The sequence below is a fragment of the Myotis brandtii genome, unplaced genomic scaffold (genome assembly GCF_000412655.1).
Source record: "Myotis brandtii unplaced genomic scaffold, ASM41265v1 scaffold182, whole genome shotgun sequence".
NCBI classification, from domain to species: domain Eukaryota; kingdom Metazoa; phylum Chordata; class Mammalia; order Chiroptera; family Vespertilionidae; genus Myotis; species Myotis brandtii.
Window position 1 is genome coordinate 3331144 of NW_005356751.1, and position 17522 is coordinate 3348665.

The 17522-nt window shown below is 39.3% G+C and overlaps 1 protein-coding gene and 1 pseudogene across 2 annotated transcripts in view; one reads left to right on the plus strand and one right to left on the minus strand.

The window, feature by feature from the left end:
- Positions 1 to 1998: 1998 nt before the first annotated feature.
- Positions 1999 to 3209, plus strand: LOC102259975 (annotated as a pseudogene).
- A 227-nt stretch (positions 3210 to 3436) lies between these two features.
- DTWD1 (DTW domain containing 1) overlaps positions 3437 to 17522 on the minus strand; it is a 19057-nt gene continuing 4971 nt past the window's right edge. For both annotated transcript variants that reach the window (XM_005863955.2, XM_005863956.2), the window contains exons 3-5: positions 11819 to 11962; positions 9716 to 9965; positions 3437 to 3763 (exon numbers count right to left, since the gene is read on the minus strand). In XM_005863955.2, the coding sequence (XP_005864017.1) occupies positions 3516 to 3763; positions 9716 to 9965; positions 11819 to 11962 (642 nt within the window). In that variant the 3' untranslated portion in view covers positions 3437 to 3515. The remainder of the gene's footprint in view (positions 3764 to 9715; positions 9966 to 11818; positions 11963 to 17522) is intronic.

Genomic DNA, 17522 nt, shown 5'->3' on the forward strand with positions numbered 1-17522 from the left:
GGTAAAGGAACCTACCTACCTGAGAGAACTGGGAGAAGAATGGAAGAGTGGAGGGGGCATCCAGAGGGGCCCGCGGAAGCTACCAGCACAGGACTCCGTTCACAAGCAGGTAGATTAGGTGACTAAACGATGTCCTCAGGACTCAGTCTCTATCTCTCTGCTCTGCTTTCCTTTGGTGGCTTCATTCTAAGGCAGGCTCTTGCCACCTGCAGCACAGATGCCAGCAGCAGCTCTAAGGTCATCTCATTTAGTTTACAATTCCAAATAAAATAAAGGAGTAAAGAAAAGACTTACTGTAGGCCAGGTGCTTTTGAAAGCCATTTAGATACATCAACTCAAGTTAATTCTCATAAGTATCCTATACTAGTAAGGTAGCTATTGTATTACCTTACCTTTAGAGATGAAGAAACTGACATATGACTGGTAAGTGGAAAAGGAAAGCTGAAATTTAGATTCAGATAGTCTACCTCTAGAGTCTGCGCTTTTAACCACTGCACTTAGTGCTTCTTGATAAATAAGCCCTATCTTTTAAGCATCCACACCATTTATCAGAAAGGATGCTGGGTCATGTGCTCACCACTGAATCAACCACCTGAGCCATGTGTCCAAGCCTATGACAGGAACCCATGACTGCTAGGAATTTCTCCCTAAGAAAGATGCCAGACAGATGTACAAAGCAACAATTGTCCATCATAGGCAGTGTGGACGTGAAATAGTTCTAGGGACTGGAACTACAATTCTAGTTCTGCCTGTGTTTGCCATTAACTTCAAACAAATTACCTATCACTTCACTGTCAGCAAGGACATTCTGATCCCATTTACCTCCAAACGTGGTAGTGAGAATAAGTGGAAAGATACAAGGATCTTTAAACAAATATCTAAATATATCTAATTAAATAGATATAAATATAACACATTATTATAGTAAAATGTAGTAGTAAGATTGAGATATCCCAAACTTGAGCTAATAACTTCTGAAGCTAATTTTTCAGTCAACATTATCTCTGAAAATTTCCTTAAAAATGACATCCTTTAAAAAAAAAATATGAGGTAAGCCCTAACTGGTTTGGCTCAGTGGATAGAGCGTTGGCCTGCGGACTCAGGGTCCCAGGTTCGAATCCGGTCAGGGCATGTACCATGGTTGCGGACACATACCCAGTGGGGAGTGTGCAGGAGGCAGCTGATCGGTGTTTCTCTCTCATCGATGTTTCTAATTCTCTATCCCTCTCCCTTCCTCTCTGTAAAAAAATCAATAAAATAGGAAAAACCTCGCATAAGGGTAAAACCATCCGTTTGTAGAATGAGGAAAGGAAAGAAGTGCGGGGAAACTGCCACGGGGATGGGCCGGGTTCTTCTCTCCTTGCTTCTTCCCTTGCTCGCTTTCTCTGACATCTCTTTCCGAAGCTGCCTCGGTTTCCTTTCTAGTCCCTCACCATCAGTGCTTTCCCCCTCGGATTCAATCAACCCACGCCTCCTTTTCTCAGAGCCGCTTCTTCTGAGTAGCGTCCATTGCTGCTTAAAGTCCCTTCCTATTCCCTCATTTCACTTGCTAATGGCAAAAACAGCTTCAAAAGATTGCAATTTTTGAGGGAGGAAAAAGTAGAAGGATGGCGTTTACTTTTACTGAAAAAGTTAAAATTCTCTTTTATTCTAGTGAAGGGGAAAAGAAAAAAACCCTGCTAGCATAGGATGACTTCGATCCATTAACCTCTGGGTTATGGGCCCAGCACGCTTCCGCTGCACCACCCTGCCTCTGTAGGTGTAGCCGGCTCCTGATTCCTATAGAAAGTTTCCTACGTGATCTCTGTCCTAATCTCTTTACACAGCGCCGTCTAATGTTTGGTAAAAAGAAAAAAAAATCCGTCATTACTGTCTAGTCTCATCTGATTGGCTAGTTCCTGATGCAGCAGGGATTTTTAATTGGTTTACAAGCCCGTTTTCTACGGTAAACCAATAGGCATAAGCGGAGGAGTGAGGCAGGAGCCAATCGCACCGTGGTGTGTTGGCAAGAGAGGGCGGTCGGTGTGGCTTCCATTGTTCAGGATCTGGGGCACCACGAGGGGCGACAGAGGCCGAGGTCGTGGCGGGCGCTTTGGTTCCCGAGGAGGCCCGGGAGGAGGGTTCAGGCCCTTGGTGCCCCACATCCCATTTGATTTCTATTTGTGTGAAATGGCCTTCCGTCGGGTTAAGCCAGCACCTGATGAGTCTTCCTTCAGTGAGGCATTGCCGAAAAGAAATCAGGACCTTGCTCCTAATTCTATCCTTTCTCTGGTGACAAAAATAAACAATGCGATTGACAATTTGTGGCTCCAGGGACATTTGAAGTGCAAATTGCAGAAGTGCGACAGGTTGGATCATATAAAAAGGGAACAATGACTACAGGACATAATGTGGCTGACCTGGTGGTAATCCTAAAGATTTTGCCAACGTTGGAAGCTGTTGCTGCCCTAGGGAACAAAGTCGTGGAAAGCCTAAGAGCACAGGATCCGTCTGAAGTTTTGACCATGCTGACCAATGAAACTGGCTTTGAGGTCAGTTCTTCTGATGCTACAGTGAAGATTCTCATTACAACAGTGCCACCCAATCTCCGAAAACTGGATCCAGAACTCCATTTGGACATCAAGGTGTTGCAGAGTGCCTTAGCAGCCATCCGCCATGCCCACTGGTTTGAAGAAAATGCTTCTCAGTCCTCAGTTAAAGTTCTCATCAGACTTCTGAAGGACCTGAGGATTCGTTTTCCTGGCTTTGAGCCCCTCACACCCTGGATCCTTGACCTACTCGGGCACTATGCTGTGATGAACAACCCCACCAGACAGCCTTTGGCCCTCAATGTGGCATACAGGCGTTGCTTGCAGATTCTGGCTGCAGGACTGTTCGTGCCAGGGTCAATGGGTATCACAGACCCCCGTGAGAGTGGCAACTTCAGAGTACACACGGTCATGACTTTGGAACAGCAGGACATGGTCTGCTTCACAGCTCAGACTCTGGTCCGAATCCTCTCACATGGTGGCTTTAGGAAGATCCTTGGCCAGGAGGGTGATGCCAGCTATCTTGCTTCTGAAATATCTACCTGGGATGGAGTGATAGTGACACCTTCAGAAAAGGCTTATGAGAAGCCACCAGAGAAGAAGGAAGGGGAGGAAGAGGAGGAGAATACAGAAGAACCACCTCAAGGAGAGAAGGAGTAAAGCATGGAGACTCAGGAGTGACTCCCTTCTCTCCACCCTTTCTTACCCAAGGGGAAGATGGAGCTGAGCTACCTGCTACTGGGCTCTATATGGAGGCATTTCTGAGGGCTGGGGGAGACAGGAAAGAAAATAAAAATAAACTATGGAAGGAAAAAAAAATCAATAAAATATATTTTAAAAAAACATATGAGGTAAAATAAATAAAGCCTTATTTTTTAAAGTGGTCTTGCAGACATGACACATGAATATTCCCTAAGAATAAACAAAGCACAATTACAAGTTTATTGATTTTAGCAAAATAAAATCACAAAAGTGGCTTCTTAAAAACTAATGAGTAATTTTTCTTGTTTCCTTGTCTCCAGAGCATTTGGCATTCTTTATCAACTGGTACATAAAAGAGTAGAAAAATAGAAGATTGTCATATTGTCCTTTGTATTTCTCTTTTAATATATCAGTATGGTAGTCTACCAGAAAGTAGTAGATGGCTTCAATTGTGGAAAGGAAGGTATCTGGCTTTCCTTTTTGATGGCGCCAAAAGCAAGTTTTTCTTGTTTTCAACTCAACTTGCAGCAACCCTGCCAAAAACAAATAAGAAAAGTATAAATATATATACATTTTTATTCTCACCCAAGGATGTTTATTGATCCTAGACAGAGAGGAGGAAGGGAGGGACACAGAGAAAAAGAAAGAGAGAGAGAGAGAGAGAGAGAGAGAGAGAGAGAGAGAGAGAGAGAGAGAAATATCGATTGGTTGCCTCACATATGCACAATGACCAGGGATTGAACCCACAATCTAGGTATGTGCCCTGACCTGGAATCGAACCTGCAACCTTTTTGGTATACGAGACAACATTTCAACTAGTTGAACCACCCACCCACGACTAAATATTTCTTAATCACAGGGTGTGGTACAATTAAATGATTTCTCTTAATTAAAATTTTTTTTTAAAGAGCACAGATAAAACCCCTTGCTCCCAATTTAAAGTAAGATATTTTTGCCCTAGCCAGTTTGGCTCAGTGGATAGAGCATCAGTCCACAGATTGAAGGGTCCCAGGTTCGATTCCAGTCAAGAGCACGTATCTTGGTTGCAGGCTGGATCCCCGGCCCTGGTCTGGGCTTGTGTGCAAGGCAACCAATTGATGTGTCTCTTCACATTGATGTTTCTCTCTCTCTGTCTCTCCCCCTCCCTTCCACTTTCTCTAAAAATCAATGAAAAAATATCCTTGGGTGAGGATTAACAAAAATAAATAAAATATTTTCTTAAATGCATTAAAATATATACAGAAGCAATATAAAACACGGATTGAAATCTTATACCTGTAAGTCTTAGACCCGGTAGCAATGGGTAAAAGTAGTTAATATTTAAGGGATCCATCTCTCTCTCTCTCTTTCTTTCCCTCTCTCTCTCTCTCTCTCTCTCTCTCTCTCTCTCATCTTCATCCCAGGAGTGAGGATATTTCTTTCCCATTGATTTTTAGAGAGAGTGGGAGGAGGGGAAGGGAAAACAGAAATATTGCCATGAGAAAGACACTTTGATTGGTTGCCTCCTGCTTGAGTCCCAACCCAGGCCTGGATTGAACCTGCAACTAAAATATGTGCCTTTGACTGGGAATTGAACCCACAGCTGACGCTCTAACCATTGAGCACCAGCCACAGCAAGTCATCTCTTTCTGCTACCTACCACTGTCGTTTTTATTTAAACTTGTGACAGGACTAAATTCACCAGTTTTCAGAAGGGTTTCATTTCCTTGATAAATTAACATTTAAAACATCATTTTGAAACTCACTAAGAGGGAAATAGGCAGGTTAATGGTCTTTAATGCCTCTAGAAGTATTGAAAATGTTGTAAGCAACTAGTACAATTAAAATCTTAACATAGGTGGTGGGGACCACTTTGTAAAGTATATGATTGTCTAACCACTATGCTGTATACCTGAAACTAATACAAAATAATATTGCATGTAAACTGTAATTGAAAAATAAAATTAAAAAAAAATCTTAACGTAGGATTTTGACATCATCAATGTAATTTATAAAAAGAAACAAATTAAGAGTAACTATTATAATAATGCTAGTTTCTATAATACATCTAATATATTCTAAAATATCTAATCTAATGAAAGGGTAATATGCAAATTAACCGTCACTCCGACACAAAGATGGCGGCGCCCATAGCGTCCCACGCTCTGGCTGCGGAGGGAGGGAGGGCGGGCTGAGGACCAACCCAGCGGACACAACGCAGGGGGTCCTCTGCACATGAGCTGCAGAGGAAACACCTTTTTTAACCGCTCATTGGCTAAGCTCCCTGTACGCCGCCACTAGCAGTGTTCTTAGTAACCTGGGTAATAAGAATCCAAGAAGGTGATCTAGGGTTTTCCTACCACACTCCTGGAGGAAAAAACTAAGGTCCGCTGTTGGAGGGGCTAAGAAATGTCATATCCTGCCCTAGCCGGTTTGGCTCAGTGGATAGAGCCTCAGCCTGCCAACCGCAGGGTCCGGGTTCAATTCTGATCAAGGGCATGTACCTAGGTTGCAGGCTCCTCCCTGGCCAGGGCCCAGGTCAGGGCTCATGCAGGAGGCAACCAATCGAAGTGTCTTTCTCATGGCAATATTTCCTCACATTGATGTTTCTCTCTGTCTTTCCCTCTCTCTTCCAAGCTCTCTAAAAATCAATGGAAACATATCATCAGGTGAGGATAAAAAAGGAAAAAAAAGAAATGTCATATCCTATGAACGACACATCTTGAAAATGCCTAAAGAAAGTTGTCATTTTTTCATGGTGAAGGGACTGGAGTCCGCGTTGATGAAAACACCTTGGCGGCTGTGGCAGTGGCAGCAGCAGCAGGGTGATGGGGCTGGCGCCTTCCCCTGATCAGCCCGGTCACCTCCCGCAAAGGGAGGCCAGACTCCTGAGGGCTCCCAGTATGTGAGAGGGGGCAGGCTGGGCTGTGGGACCCCGCCACCGTGCACAAATTTCATGCACCAGGCCTCTAGTTAAATATAAAAACCAAGATTTAGTGACTATCACCACTAATATATCTGGTCTTAAAAATTTCCTTGGAAATATATAGACATATAGAACCTTTTAAATTACACTAAAATACACAGACATGAAATTAGTTAGAAAATTTATATTTTTAAAAGTTTGATATATACATTTAAAAAAATTTCTTGCCAGTATTTCTGGCAATCAATAACTTTAAGATAAATACACAAATTATTTTAGCAGTAAAACTTGAAAGCAGGTAACTGTAGATGGCTTTTCCCTCTTAAATTATTGCCTGAATTTCTTCAACCAAAAAAATGGGAATGAAAATCATATTGTTGTGAGGACTAAATGAGATCATATACTAGGATGACGAGCATTAACACACTAAGTATAGTTTGGGAAATGTTTATAATGTGAACAAATCTGTCAAAATGAAGGGATAGAGCTGGCAATTTTTAAAACAAATTACGATATAATTCCCACTTTAATCATCTGGACCCTCTCCCTAACAAAAAGAAAACCATCCTTCCCACCACATCCCCCCAAAGCTTCCCATGGTGAATCTTCAAGAATGTATGTCAGTTCATGTGTAGGTTTACACTATATGATTAAATTAGACATTTAACCTTTAAATGTTTTATTTTGACAGTAGTAAAACACCCAGAGCTTTCCTCTGTAAAGTCTGGCAAAATGATATGTTTTTACATTGTTAAGGGGATTCGTAACCTCAGCACTCATAGTAAGATAACAGAAACATTATTTTTTTAATATATTACTTTTGAGGGTTTAAACTGATGTTTAGAGTTGTTCACATTAATCCCATGAAATGATAAAATGTTTTCAAGCCTATAGGCAATGATTTATAACAAACATGGGTTGTTTCTTGTGGAAGTACCTGGGCTTATCTGGAAAATGGTAGTTCCCAAATACAGAGATTGTAAATATGCACAGAGCCCGATTTCCCTGTGGTGAACGGTGGAGCCAGAGTAGGACATGCAGAGAAGACTGACTCTAGAAATCAGTTTATTTCATGATTTTCAAGTAATTGAGAAATACTTTTTAAAAATGTAATGTAGCCCAGAATTAAAATGGATGGTACTTTCTATGTGATGTGGGAAGAACAAAAATTATTCTGTACAAATCTGATTTTAAGCCTTAAGCACACATGTGGACACTCTGAAAACAGATTTTGAATTGTACCTCAGAAATTCCTTATATAGTTTTTTTCAAGTGTTTTCACTTACGTTCTTTCATTGGATCCTTTCAATAACCATATAAAGAAAAATAGCTCAGAAAAATCTTCAAACTGGGGAGTAATTTGCTGCTGTAACCATCCAAGATAATGTGGCCGGCAGTATTCCAAAGAGCAAGGTTTTAGGGTTCCATTTCCATTTCTCTATTAAACATCAGCAACAAGATTCTTCCAGGTCATATGCACCACAGTGTGTGTGTGTGTGTGTGTGTGTGTGTGTCTCACACACACACACACACAATTTCTCTGTATCTCTCTTTCTCACACACATACACATAAGCACACACAGAACAGGAAAGCAATCTTACTAACATTTATGTTGATTTCACAGGTATGAACCATATAAATTAAGCTAACTAACTTTACTAATGTCACTCACTTTAGCTTGGTACTGATTAACACAAGTCAGACTCCGAAAAGTGCCATAAACTTTCTTTTCTAAATGATGTACTTTTGACAACATCCTGGGAGAAGCTTTCCCAGGTTGAAACTGTTTTGACAACTGCCTAATACCAACTAGGTTGGTAGCTAGCTCTCTTGCCTTATAATCGCATATGGTACACAAATAAAGCCAGCAAAAAGCTGGAAATAAAACTAAAGCTTTTAGAAAAACTGAGAAAGCCTGAAGAACTGAGTAGGTGAAACAGAGCATGAGAGTTCATAAGAGCTCCTGTTCTTCATATTACTGATTGTCATACTTGGGGAAATAAAGCAACTCTTCTACTAATAAACCATTATTATTAGGAACTAATCTTTTCACTCCAAGAGAAAAAGAGATATAAAACAAGAAAGAAAATCACTGTAATGTTAAAGCTGCCTCTCTCTCTCTCCACACACACACACACACACACACACACACCCTTTTATTTTCTTGGCTCTGTCCTTTGAAGCAACGACATCCAAACAGTAATAAATTTACCAGATCTTGGTTTCTAATATCATTCCCCATTAAAAAAGCCCCACAGTTCCTTTGAATGACTGGTTATTGGTCTGGGGCAGAAGAAAAGTGCAAGTAAACTTTGAATGTTTAATTCTAGGTCTGAGGAAGGAAAAAGTGCTGAACCAGAAAGACTAATGAGGCCATGCCTCAAAGGACTTGAAGCGCTCCCACTGTCAAAATCTGAGACAATCTGGGCATAAAAATATATATAATCATTATAGATTTTAACATACTGAATTAAAAAGGCATGTATCACACCACAGTGATCTCATAAATGGTACAAGGAGAGAGGACAAAAGAGGAGGAGAAAAAGGAAAAGCTCTTCCTTACATAAGAATGCCAGCCAACAAATATAGAAGAAATCATAAAATTAAAATTTTATCATTTTGCAATTCTCAATTAATTACTGATTTAAAAGAAGCGTCATCAGTGAATACAAAAACCTCTGAATGAAAAGCAGTTGGTAAATAGACAGTCCATAGTCTCAAAGCATCACCTCACAGATTACTACTTCTGTCAAAGAAGAAAATAAATCTTTAGAACGGAGAGATCTGGCAATCACCTTTAACCAAGAACTGAAAGTTATCACCAATAATGGAACAACTTATTTAAATGCCTCCTGTTCTGATGCAATAAGTAAACAACTTCACCTATATGAATAGGGTAATCATATAATTTATCAGTTAAATAGCCTCATTTCTAAGAGTAAAAAGCAATCTTATTAATAATTATACCAAAACAATAGTTATAAACTGGAATTGTCATGGGCAATCCTGGATTTATCCTTATCTGTAAGGATCCTTGCAAAAAATTTTAAACTGAATCTAATCACGATGAAACATTCAGACAACTGACCTGTCCACTTCACACAATTCTAAGTCATGAAAAACAAAAACAGGGAACTGTTCTACATTAAGAGAGAATGGAGAGACGTAACCACATGGAATGTGAGTTTACATACCACATCATACATCAGAGGAAAAATCCTACAGAATATATTTTTGGATCAATTAGGGAAATGTGAATTTGGACTGTATATTAGACATTACAGAAGTTTTGTTAATTTCTTAAAGTGATAATGATACTATGATCATGCAATTATTCTTAAAAGATGTATACAGGCATTTAAAGGTGAAGTGTTGTAAAGCCTACATCCTTCTTTCAAAAGGTTCAACCAAAAAAATATTTATCTAAGTATACAACACACATAATACAGAAAAGAGAAATAAAGCAAATGTGGTATGGGTAGTTAATGTAATTCTTCTAATGTGTCTGTAGACATGAAGTTTTCTGAAATGAAAGTTGGGGGAGGGGGGAAGCAATACAAAAACAATTTTTTTTCTTACCTTGAAGTCTCTCATCAGTGAATATTTTGTTTGTTTGGTTCCAGGTGCTATCTATAAATATAATTTTTTTCAGTGTTGTCTCTTTGCACTTGCTGTCATTCAAATCTTGTTCTTCAGTTTTCTTGCGTTTACTAGATGGCTTGTCAGGGTCATCATTTTTGCCCCTCACATTATTTTGAATCCTTTTTTGCAGATGAAACGAAATATCTTTTATTGAGACAGACTTAGGTCCAGGAAAAATGAGCGCAACCTAAGGCAAAGAAACTTAAGTTAATAGTGTGTGATTATGATCAGAATGAATTAATTATGACTTAAAACTTTAAGAGAAAAAAATTGAATATCTAAGAAACAAGCATGTTTCTACTACATCCACTTCTTCAATACATATGGTAAATTTTTGACTCTTTCCAAGTAATTTATAATCATTGTATACTACCTAAAAGTTTTATTTCAAAATAAGTTATTCACCTGTGGATAGAAGCCTAGTTAATTGTACCTTGAAAGAGAAAACTAAACTTTATATTTCATAAGATCAAAGGCAAAGTGTGTGATATTTTGTAAAAGAACCATTGAAAAGTGCTCAATAATTAAATACCATTTTTACCTATATAATAGACAAAACAAATGATACACAGTCAATACTGGTAAGCAATTTGGCAACTTAAAGAATTTTGAAATGTTCACACACTTTCATCAAATAATTTCACTTATGAGCATTTAATAAAATAATCCTAAATACCCATATACCCACCACACCCATAATATTTATTAAAACTATATCTATTACAGTGAAAAATTAAAACTGAAAAATCTAACTTTCAAGGAAAAATTCTATAAATTATAGTACTTCTTTTAGCACTTTACTGAGAATTTATACTCCTAGAGCCTTCAATGAAATGTCGGAATGGCTGCTATCACAAAGCAGGCATCCAGTAAATATTTGTGAAATGAGTAGATGTTGGTAGAATTATGAGTATTTTATCCCCATACTTTTCTGTATTTCCCAAATTTTCTTTAACAAGCATCATTTTTAATATTAAAAATAAGCATTATAAAAATAAAAGAAACAAAAAATCTTGAATTTTTAAACTTCAAAGTTATATACAAGTTGCTTAAACATCCACAATCCATGCCAATATTCCCCCTGCACTCAATTAGCAAAGTCTAGGGGTTTTAGATTTTCTTGGATTATAAGATATCACATCACTTTATTGAACCTAGCACTGTGCTCTATTTAATTAACATAAATTATACCTCGCTGACAAACGAAGGAAATGCAAATATATTCCTAGATCCAAAATTCAGGTATTATTTACAAACACAATTTTCTATATAAACTCAATAAAAAACATACTTATGAAAAAGGAAAAACCAAGTTCTTTTTAGAACTGAGTGTATGTATTAATTTTTAATTTTGTTTCTGATTAACAACACCAATAAATGATCCCCAATATACCTAAAAGGGCTTACAAGTTTCTTTAAAAAGTACCCAATGCCTACTTCTTTTTGAGATCTATTACAAAATTGCTTTTCAACAAGGCCGGTAATATCTCATCAATGTGAAATTTCAACTATGCGAAAACCAATTAAGAATCTAGAAATGAGCAAGGAAGGCCTCTGAGCTGACAAAAGAAATGTTACAAAGGCCATATACTAAAGCTCTAAATTTAGGGGAATTCCTGAAAATTTTTTTTCATTCAGTCTTTCTTTTCTTCTTTTGGAGAAATTCCAATAATGTTTGTAATCTGGTTTCTCAGTTCGCATTAAATTAGACCACCTATGTGTCATATAGGCAGGACAATAAAGTGGGGAGAAAGTAAAAGCAGGCATAATAATATTGGCAAAGTGTAACAACTTAAATAAATAATTCAGAAAAAAATGATAAAAAGCGGAAAGACTCAAAAAAGTCTAACAAATCTAGGATCGTCTGATCTCTTCAGATACCAATGAAATGAAGTGTGTGTTGTTTAGTGCTAGATATAAGGATAACCCTAGATCATTAAGAAAAGTATTAAATTGTGTTCAAGTAAGTTCAGAAAGACACTGGAATTTAAAGTTCATTTTAGATTCAATGTGCACAGTTGCAAGAAATAAGCTACCTACTTCATGGTCCTCTTCTTCATATTCTGGAATACAAGGGTACGTGTAAATATTTACAAATTCGGGTGCTAACAGTTTCGCGTGTATAGCAGTACTTTTGCCATCTGTTTCATTTGGATGTTTAATGATGTCAATCTTCAGTGGAAGCTAAAATAAAAATAAAAAAAGACAAGTGAATAAGCCAAATATTAAAATTCTAATTATTATGTTAATACAAATGGTCTTTAAAGCTTAAACAGCAAACTCACACTACATCTTTATAAATATACTTATGGTTTGAAAATCATCCATTTCTACACCAGGATATTAAGAACAATAAGAGTCATAAACCAAATCCAAATTTCTTCCTTGATATTGTTAATCATATGATAGAGCAACTATTTTAACTCACTTAACAGAGAATCTGCTCTTAAAGCAAAGCTCCAATGTCATTTTCATTTATGTTACAAAGCCATTGAGTCCGATCACTTCTATTTCAGCATCTATGCCAATAATATTTTTTAGAATTCCTATAAGCTTCAGATTTTTTCATTTTATGACACCTAAGAGGAAATAAAAGTTTGGGCAAAGTTTCATATCTAAAATTCAAGTTAAAATGTTGTTCCTTATACATCCTTTGACGTCATATATCCAATTATCCTTAGTTGTGAACATCATCATTCTCAGAAGTGTCTTTTAACACACAAATGAAATAATTATCAACTGAAAAAAACAGTAACAGAATGGACCTAGGAGGTGCATTCTATGGGTAAAAAATAACTCTCTCAAAATGACTTGGCCTATTTCTCTTAAAGTTTGATTATTTATTATGGGTTATGTCCTTTATGCAAAAGTAATATTATCTTGCATTTCTTTAGTTATATTTTTCTATTACTTTACTGATGTGGTTTGGTTTTCTGCATAATGCTTGTGCAAGTGCTGCACTCAGCCATGATTATGAAAATGAAAGCTTAGTCATATCTCTCCCACTATACATAAGAACCCTCTCTGAGATGGACTTTGCACTGCAGGTTTCAAAGGACTTATTGTTATGATAAGCACTCTTCCAGCTCCTGTCCTACACTAAACAGGCAGTACTCTAGGTGTTTACCCTGAACACACAGCTATTTTACCCTGGAGTACAAAACAATTTTTTAAACAGCTTTATTAAAGAGAAGAAACTGACACAATAAACTACACACACTTATCGTGTACAATCTAATGAGTTTTAACATGTTACACCCTTGAACTCATCACTACAATCAAGATGATGAACATACCCACCACCCCCAAAGTCTTCTTGTGCTTCCCTCTGTCCCCAATCTCCATCAACTACCACCCACAGTCCTTAGGCAACCACTGATGTGCTATCACTATAGATAAGCTTGGTTTTATTGATTTCTATAAAAATGAAATTATACAGTATGTACTCTCTTCATCTAACTTTCTTCACAAAATAATTATTCTGAGATTCATCCATGCTGCTGTGTGTATCATTAATTCCAGAACTATTTTTTTAAGGAGTAGTTGGTACATGCTACTAAATGATCTCAATGGCACATATTTTATCTTTCCAGATGATTACGTGAAAGAGGACAAACAGTGTATGCCCCAGAAGGGCCATAAATGTTTACCAAATATTTTGCAATTTAGGGTTTCCAACCCAATTTCTTCTACTATCTCCATTTAAGTCTAGTGATTAGTTATAAGTTAGGGCCAACTGGTTCAAATCATCAAAGCAACTTCTAGCTATAGAAAATTACCATTTAAGTAGGCAGATCACAAATGATTTTACATCAGTCTACTTCTGGCTGAACTCTACATCAGACTTCCCTCATGATGCTCAGTCTCAGGTGAACTATATTTCCTTTCCCCAGGGTCTGTCATTACCAGGTCAGCATTACCTTTGCCCAGGGAAGGTAGGAAGAGGAAAGAAGAAAAAGAAAGCAGATCATGACCAAGTATTCTAGTACTAATAAAATCAATTTTCTTTTATGGCTGGTTAGTAGAGCTGAAAATTCCAAAGGTGATCAACATTTTTGACCAGCCGGCTACCTTTGAAAAATATCATTTGTATCAAGGACATAGGACTGAGTGTTATTAATGTATTTTACAAACTATGTACCTAGCCCAGTGGTCAGCAAACTGTGGCTCGCGAGCCACATGCGGCTCTTTGGCCCCTTGAGTGTGGCTCTTCCACAAAATACCAATGGCCCCTTGAGTGTGGCTGCTCTTCCACATACCACGTGCGGGCGCGCACGTACAGTGCGATTGAAATTTCATGGCCCATGCGCAGAAGTCGGTATTTTGTGGAAGAGCCGCACTCAAGGGGCCAAAGAGCCGCAGTTTGCCGACCACTGACCTAGCCTATTATAGACTAAAATCTACAAGCACTAGTAGAAGACAATTATGCAAATTTTGTGCTCAAGAAGTATTCCTGGACCTAGTCCAGGTATCTGTAGTTCTCTGGAAGTTAAGCCTGAAATTTCTGATTCTATGCAAAGCACAGACACAGATCTTATCATAGAAATATATATTTGTGCTCTAGTTCACATATCTTAAAGGAAGATACTTTTTAAATAATGACAGGATAACACTAGAAGAGTTGACCGGATGCAGTTCAAATACAGATGTTCCATTTTCAAACATGTAAAGAACACCAATATGTCCTCTAACACCTATGTATCCTATGAGAGATTTTTACCACAAACTTTTCTGCCCAAATTTATCAAAATGCCATTAGCAGAAAGCCCTAACTAAGCCTTCCCCACATGATTATTACTTTCTCAAAGAAAACCTTTTAAAGTCTAGGACTTTAATAAAAATGAAGCTTCCTTTTACCTTATGATTTTCTCCTATTAAAAAAAATACCAAGAGCATCTTTTAATTTTTTCACGCATTTCTCATGGCACTAAAAAAAATCATATTCCGCATAAAAGGACAGGAATTTATGAATTTATTTCCAGACTAAAATTTAATGCTTGGGAGGTAGTTACTTACTAGTATTATGTAATTATCTTCCCTTCCCAAGCAGGCTATCTAAAAGCAAATGCTAAATAATTTGTAAAAATAAAAATAAAGTAGAAATTAGAAAGAAAAACTTAGTTTTTATTATTAATATATATTATTAATGCATCAATTTTATAAATGGCCTTTAAAATATAGGCACTTTCAAAAACTGCATAGTTAAGTAGGCCATTTAGCGTTGATCAAACAGTTGGCATAGTGTTTTGAGTCATTTCTATTAAGTAGTGTACATTAGACCACTGATTTGGGAAATAACCCTCTATTATTAAATTTCTATGAGAATGTTAGCCCTGTCAATATATCATTGAATTTTATTATTCTGATCTTCAATCCCTTTTGACCATAACAAAAAAGTTTTATACTAAAACTTTTCATGAAATACTTTCTTTATGTGGCTATAACATAAATAGATGATAGAATAATTCTGTGTACACTTCAAAAATAATACTTTGAAATGTAACTAAATTCTTATAAGATAACGGGAAACTTAAAAATAATTATTGTCCTCAAGTTCTCAGTTTTTCTGAAATAACTATAAAGCTGATTAGAGTCCATGCATACTTATTCTCAGCCAGTAAACTTTCCAATAGCCTGTAAATATGATTTTACACCCCTGAGAAGACTGTGGACTTGACAAGATAATATATAGGCTAAACTGAAATTCAAGTAACAGAATATGAGTATTAAAGTATTCTTAGTTCAAATTTAATGAAACTTAAGATCAACACATTAAATGTTTTTAAGTGTAATTACAACTTATTTGCTTACTAGCCAGTTCTAATGAGCTCATGTGTAATTTAGTTTCACTAATTCTAATAGGGAGGAGTCAAATTTTATACATTATTTGATTTACTCCTAGATCCCCAGTCACTGTTAGACATAATAATGTACACCTATCCTATATAATAAAAGGCTAACATGCAAATAGACCGAACAGCCGAACAACCGAACCGGTTGCTATGATGGGCGGGGAACTGTCGGCCATGGTGGGATGGTGGAGCAGGTAAGCGGGGGTGCCAGACCAAGGTGGGGTGCTGGTCGATGTCATCAGGGCGAGCCTGAAAATTCTTTGCTCCCGCATGCCGTGGTCCCGCCCAGCACTCGCACCCGCTGCCAGCACCTGGCACTGAGTGATAGGGGCCGGCACCAGGTGCAAGTGGCGGCTGCCGGCCCCGATTACCCCTCAGGGCTTCTCCACCTTCCCCTGCTCCTGAGGGGCGATCAGGGCCAGCAGCCACCTCTTGCACCCGCTGCCAGCAACAGCCCTGCTTGCACCCACAGCCGGTGCCAGAGCTGCCACACACACCCACTGCTGGCACCCAGTGCCGGTCCTGATCGCTCAGCGCCATCAGTGGGTGCAAGTGGCAGCTGCAGGACCAATTGCCCCTGGGGGCTTCTCCACCTCCCCCTGCTCCGGAGGGGCTATTAGGGCAGCAGCTGCTGCTCATTCCCACTGACAGTGCTGGCCCTGTTTGAACCCTCTGCTGGCGCCGGCCCCAATTGCTCTGCACCGTCAGTGGGTGCGAGCAGGGCCAGCGCCGTCAGCACGTAGGAGCAGCGGTGGCGGGTGGGGCCGCAGATAATGGGCTGAGACCCGATCCTGTGCCCACTGCAGCCTCACAGGCCACAGTTCCTTTCAAGGTGCACGAATTTGTACACTGGGCCCCTAGTCTATAATAATAAAAGGGTAATATGCTAATTAGATTGGACGTCCTTCTGGATGAAGGTGAGGCCAGAGCAAAGCCCAGGTTCTGGGTGCCTGCCGGCTGCCGAAGGGAATCCGCCCGGATCCTGGGTGCCCACTGGTGGCCGGAGGGAAGCAGCCCAGGTCCCGGAGGGAAGCCAGTGCCAGCAGCCGGGGGAAGGAAGGCCTATTCTTGCTCGAATTTTCGTGCATTGGGCCGCTAGTCCTATATAATAAAGAGCTAATATGCTAATTAGACCGGATGGCAGAACAACCTTCCAGAACAACCTTCCGGAATGACCAGTGGTCAGGTGGCAGGGCTGCAGGGCTGCGAGGCAGCGGGGCTGTGAGGGCCTACCCTTGCACTAATTTCGTGCATTGGGCCTCTAGTGCTATCTAATAATAGAGAAACATGGTAATTAACCGTAACTTCGCTACCCTTCCCATTGGCTAATCAGCGTGATATGCAAATTAACTGCCAACCAAGATGGCGGCCGGCAGCCAGGCAGCTGAAGCGAACATGAGGCTTGCTTGCTCCAGTGACGGAGGAAGCCAACGTTCCCCGCCTGCCTCGCCCTGCTCTAAGCTACACTCTAAGCAACAAAGTTGCAATTATAGAAGCTAAACAAGCTCCAGATACCTGCTTTCAGCCAGCTTCGGCCTCAGAGCTTAGAGCGGCAGTGATGGCAACAATGTTTCAATTATAGAAGGTAAACAAACCCAGATACCTGCTTTCAGCCAGCCGTAGCCTCAGAGCTGGAGCTGGGCCTCAGAGCTGGAGCCGGCTCTCAGCTCCAGTGACAGCCATAGAAGGTAAATAATTCCCAGAATTAAAAAGAAAAAAGAAAAAAAGGAGAGGTTGGGAGCTTCAGTTGCCCGCCAGCCTGAAAACGGCCCTCAGCCCCTCACCCAGACTGGCCAGGCACCCCAGTGGGGACTCCCACCCTGAAGGGGGTGTGACCAGCTGCAAACAGCCATCAGCCCGTCATCCAGGCTGGCCAGGCACCCAAGCAGGAC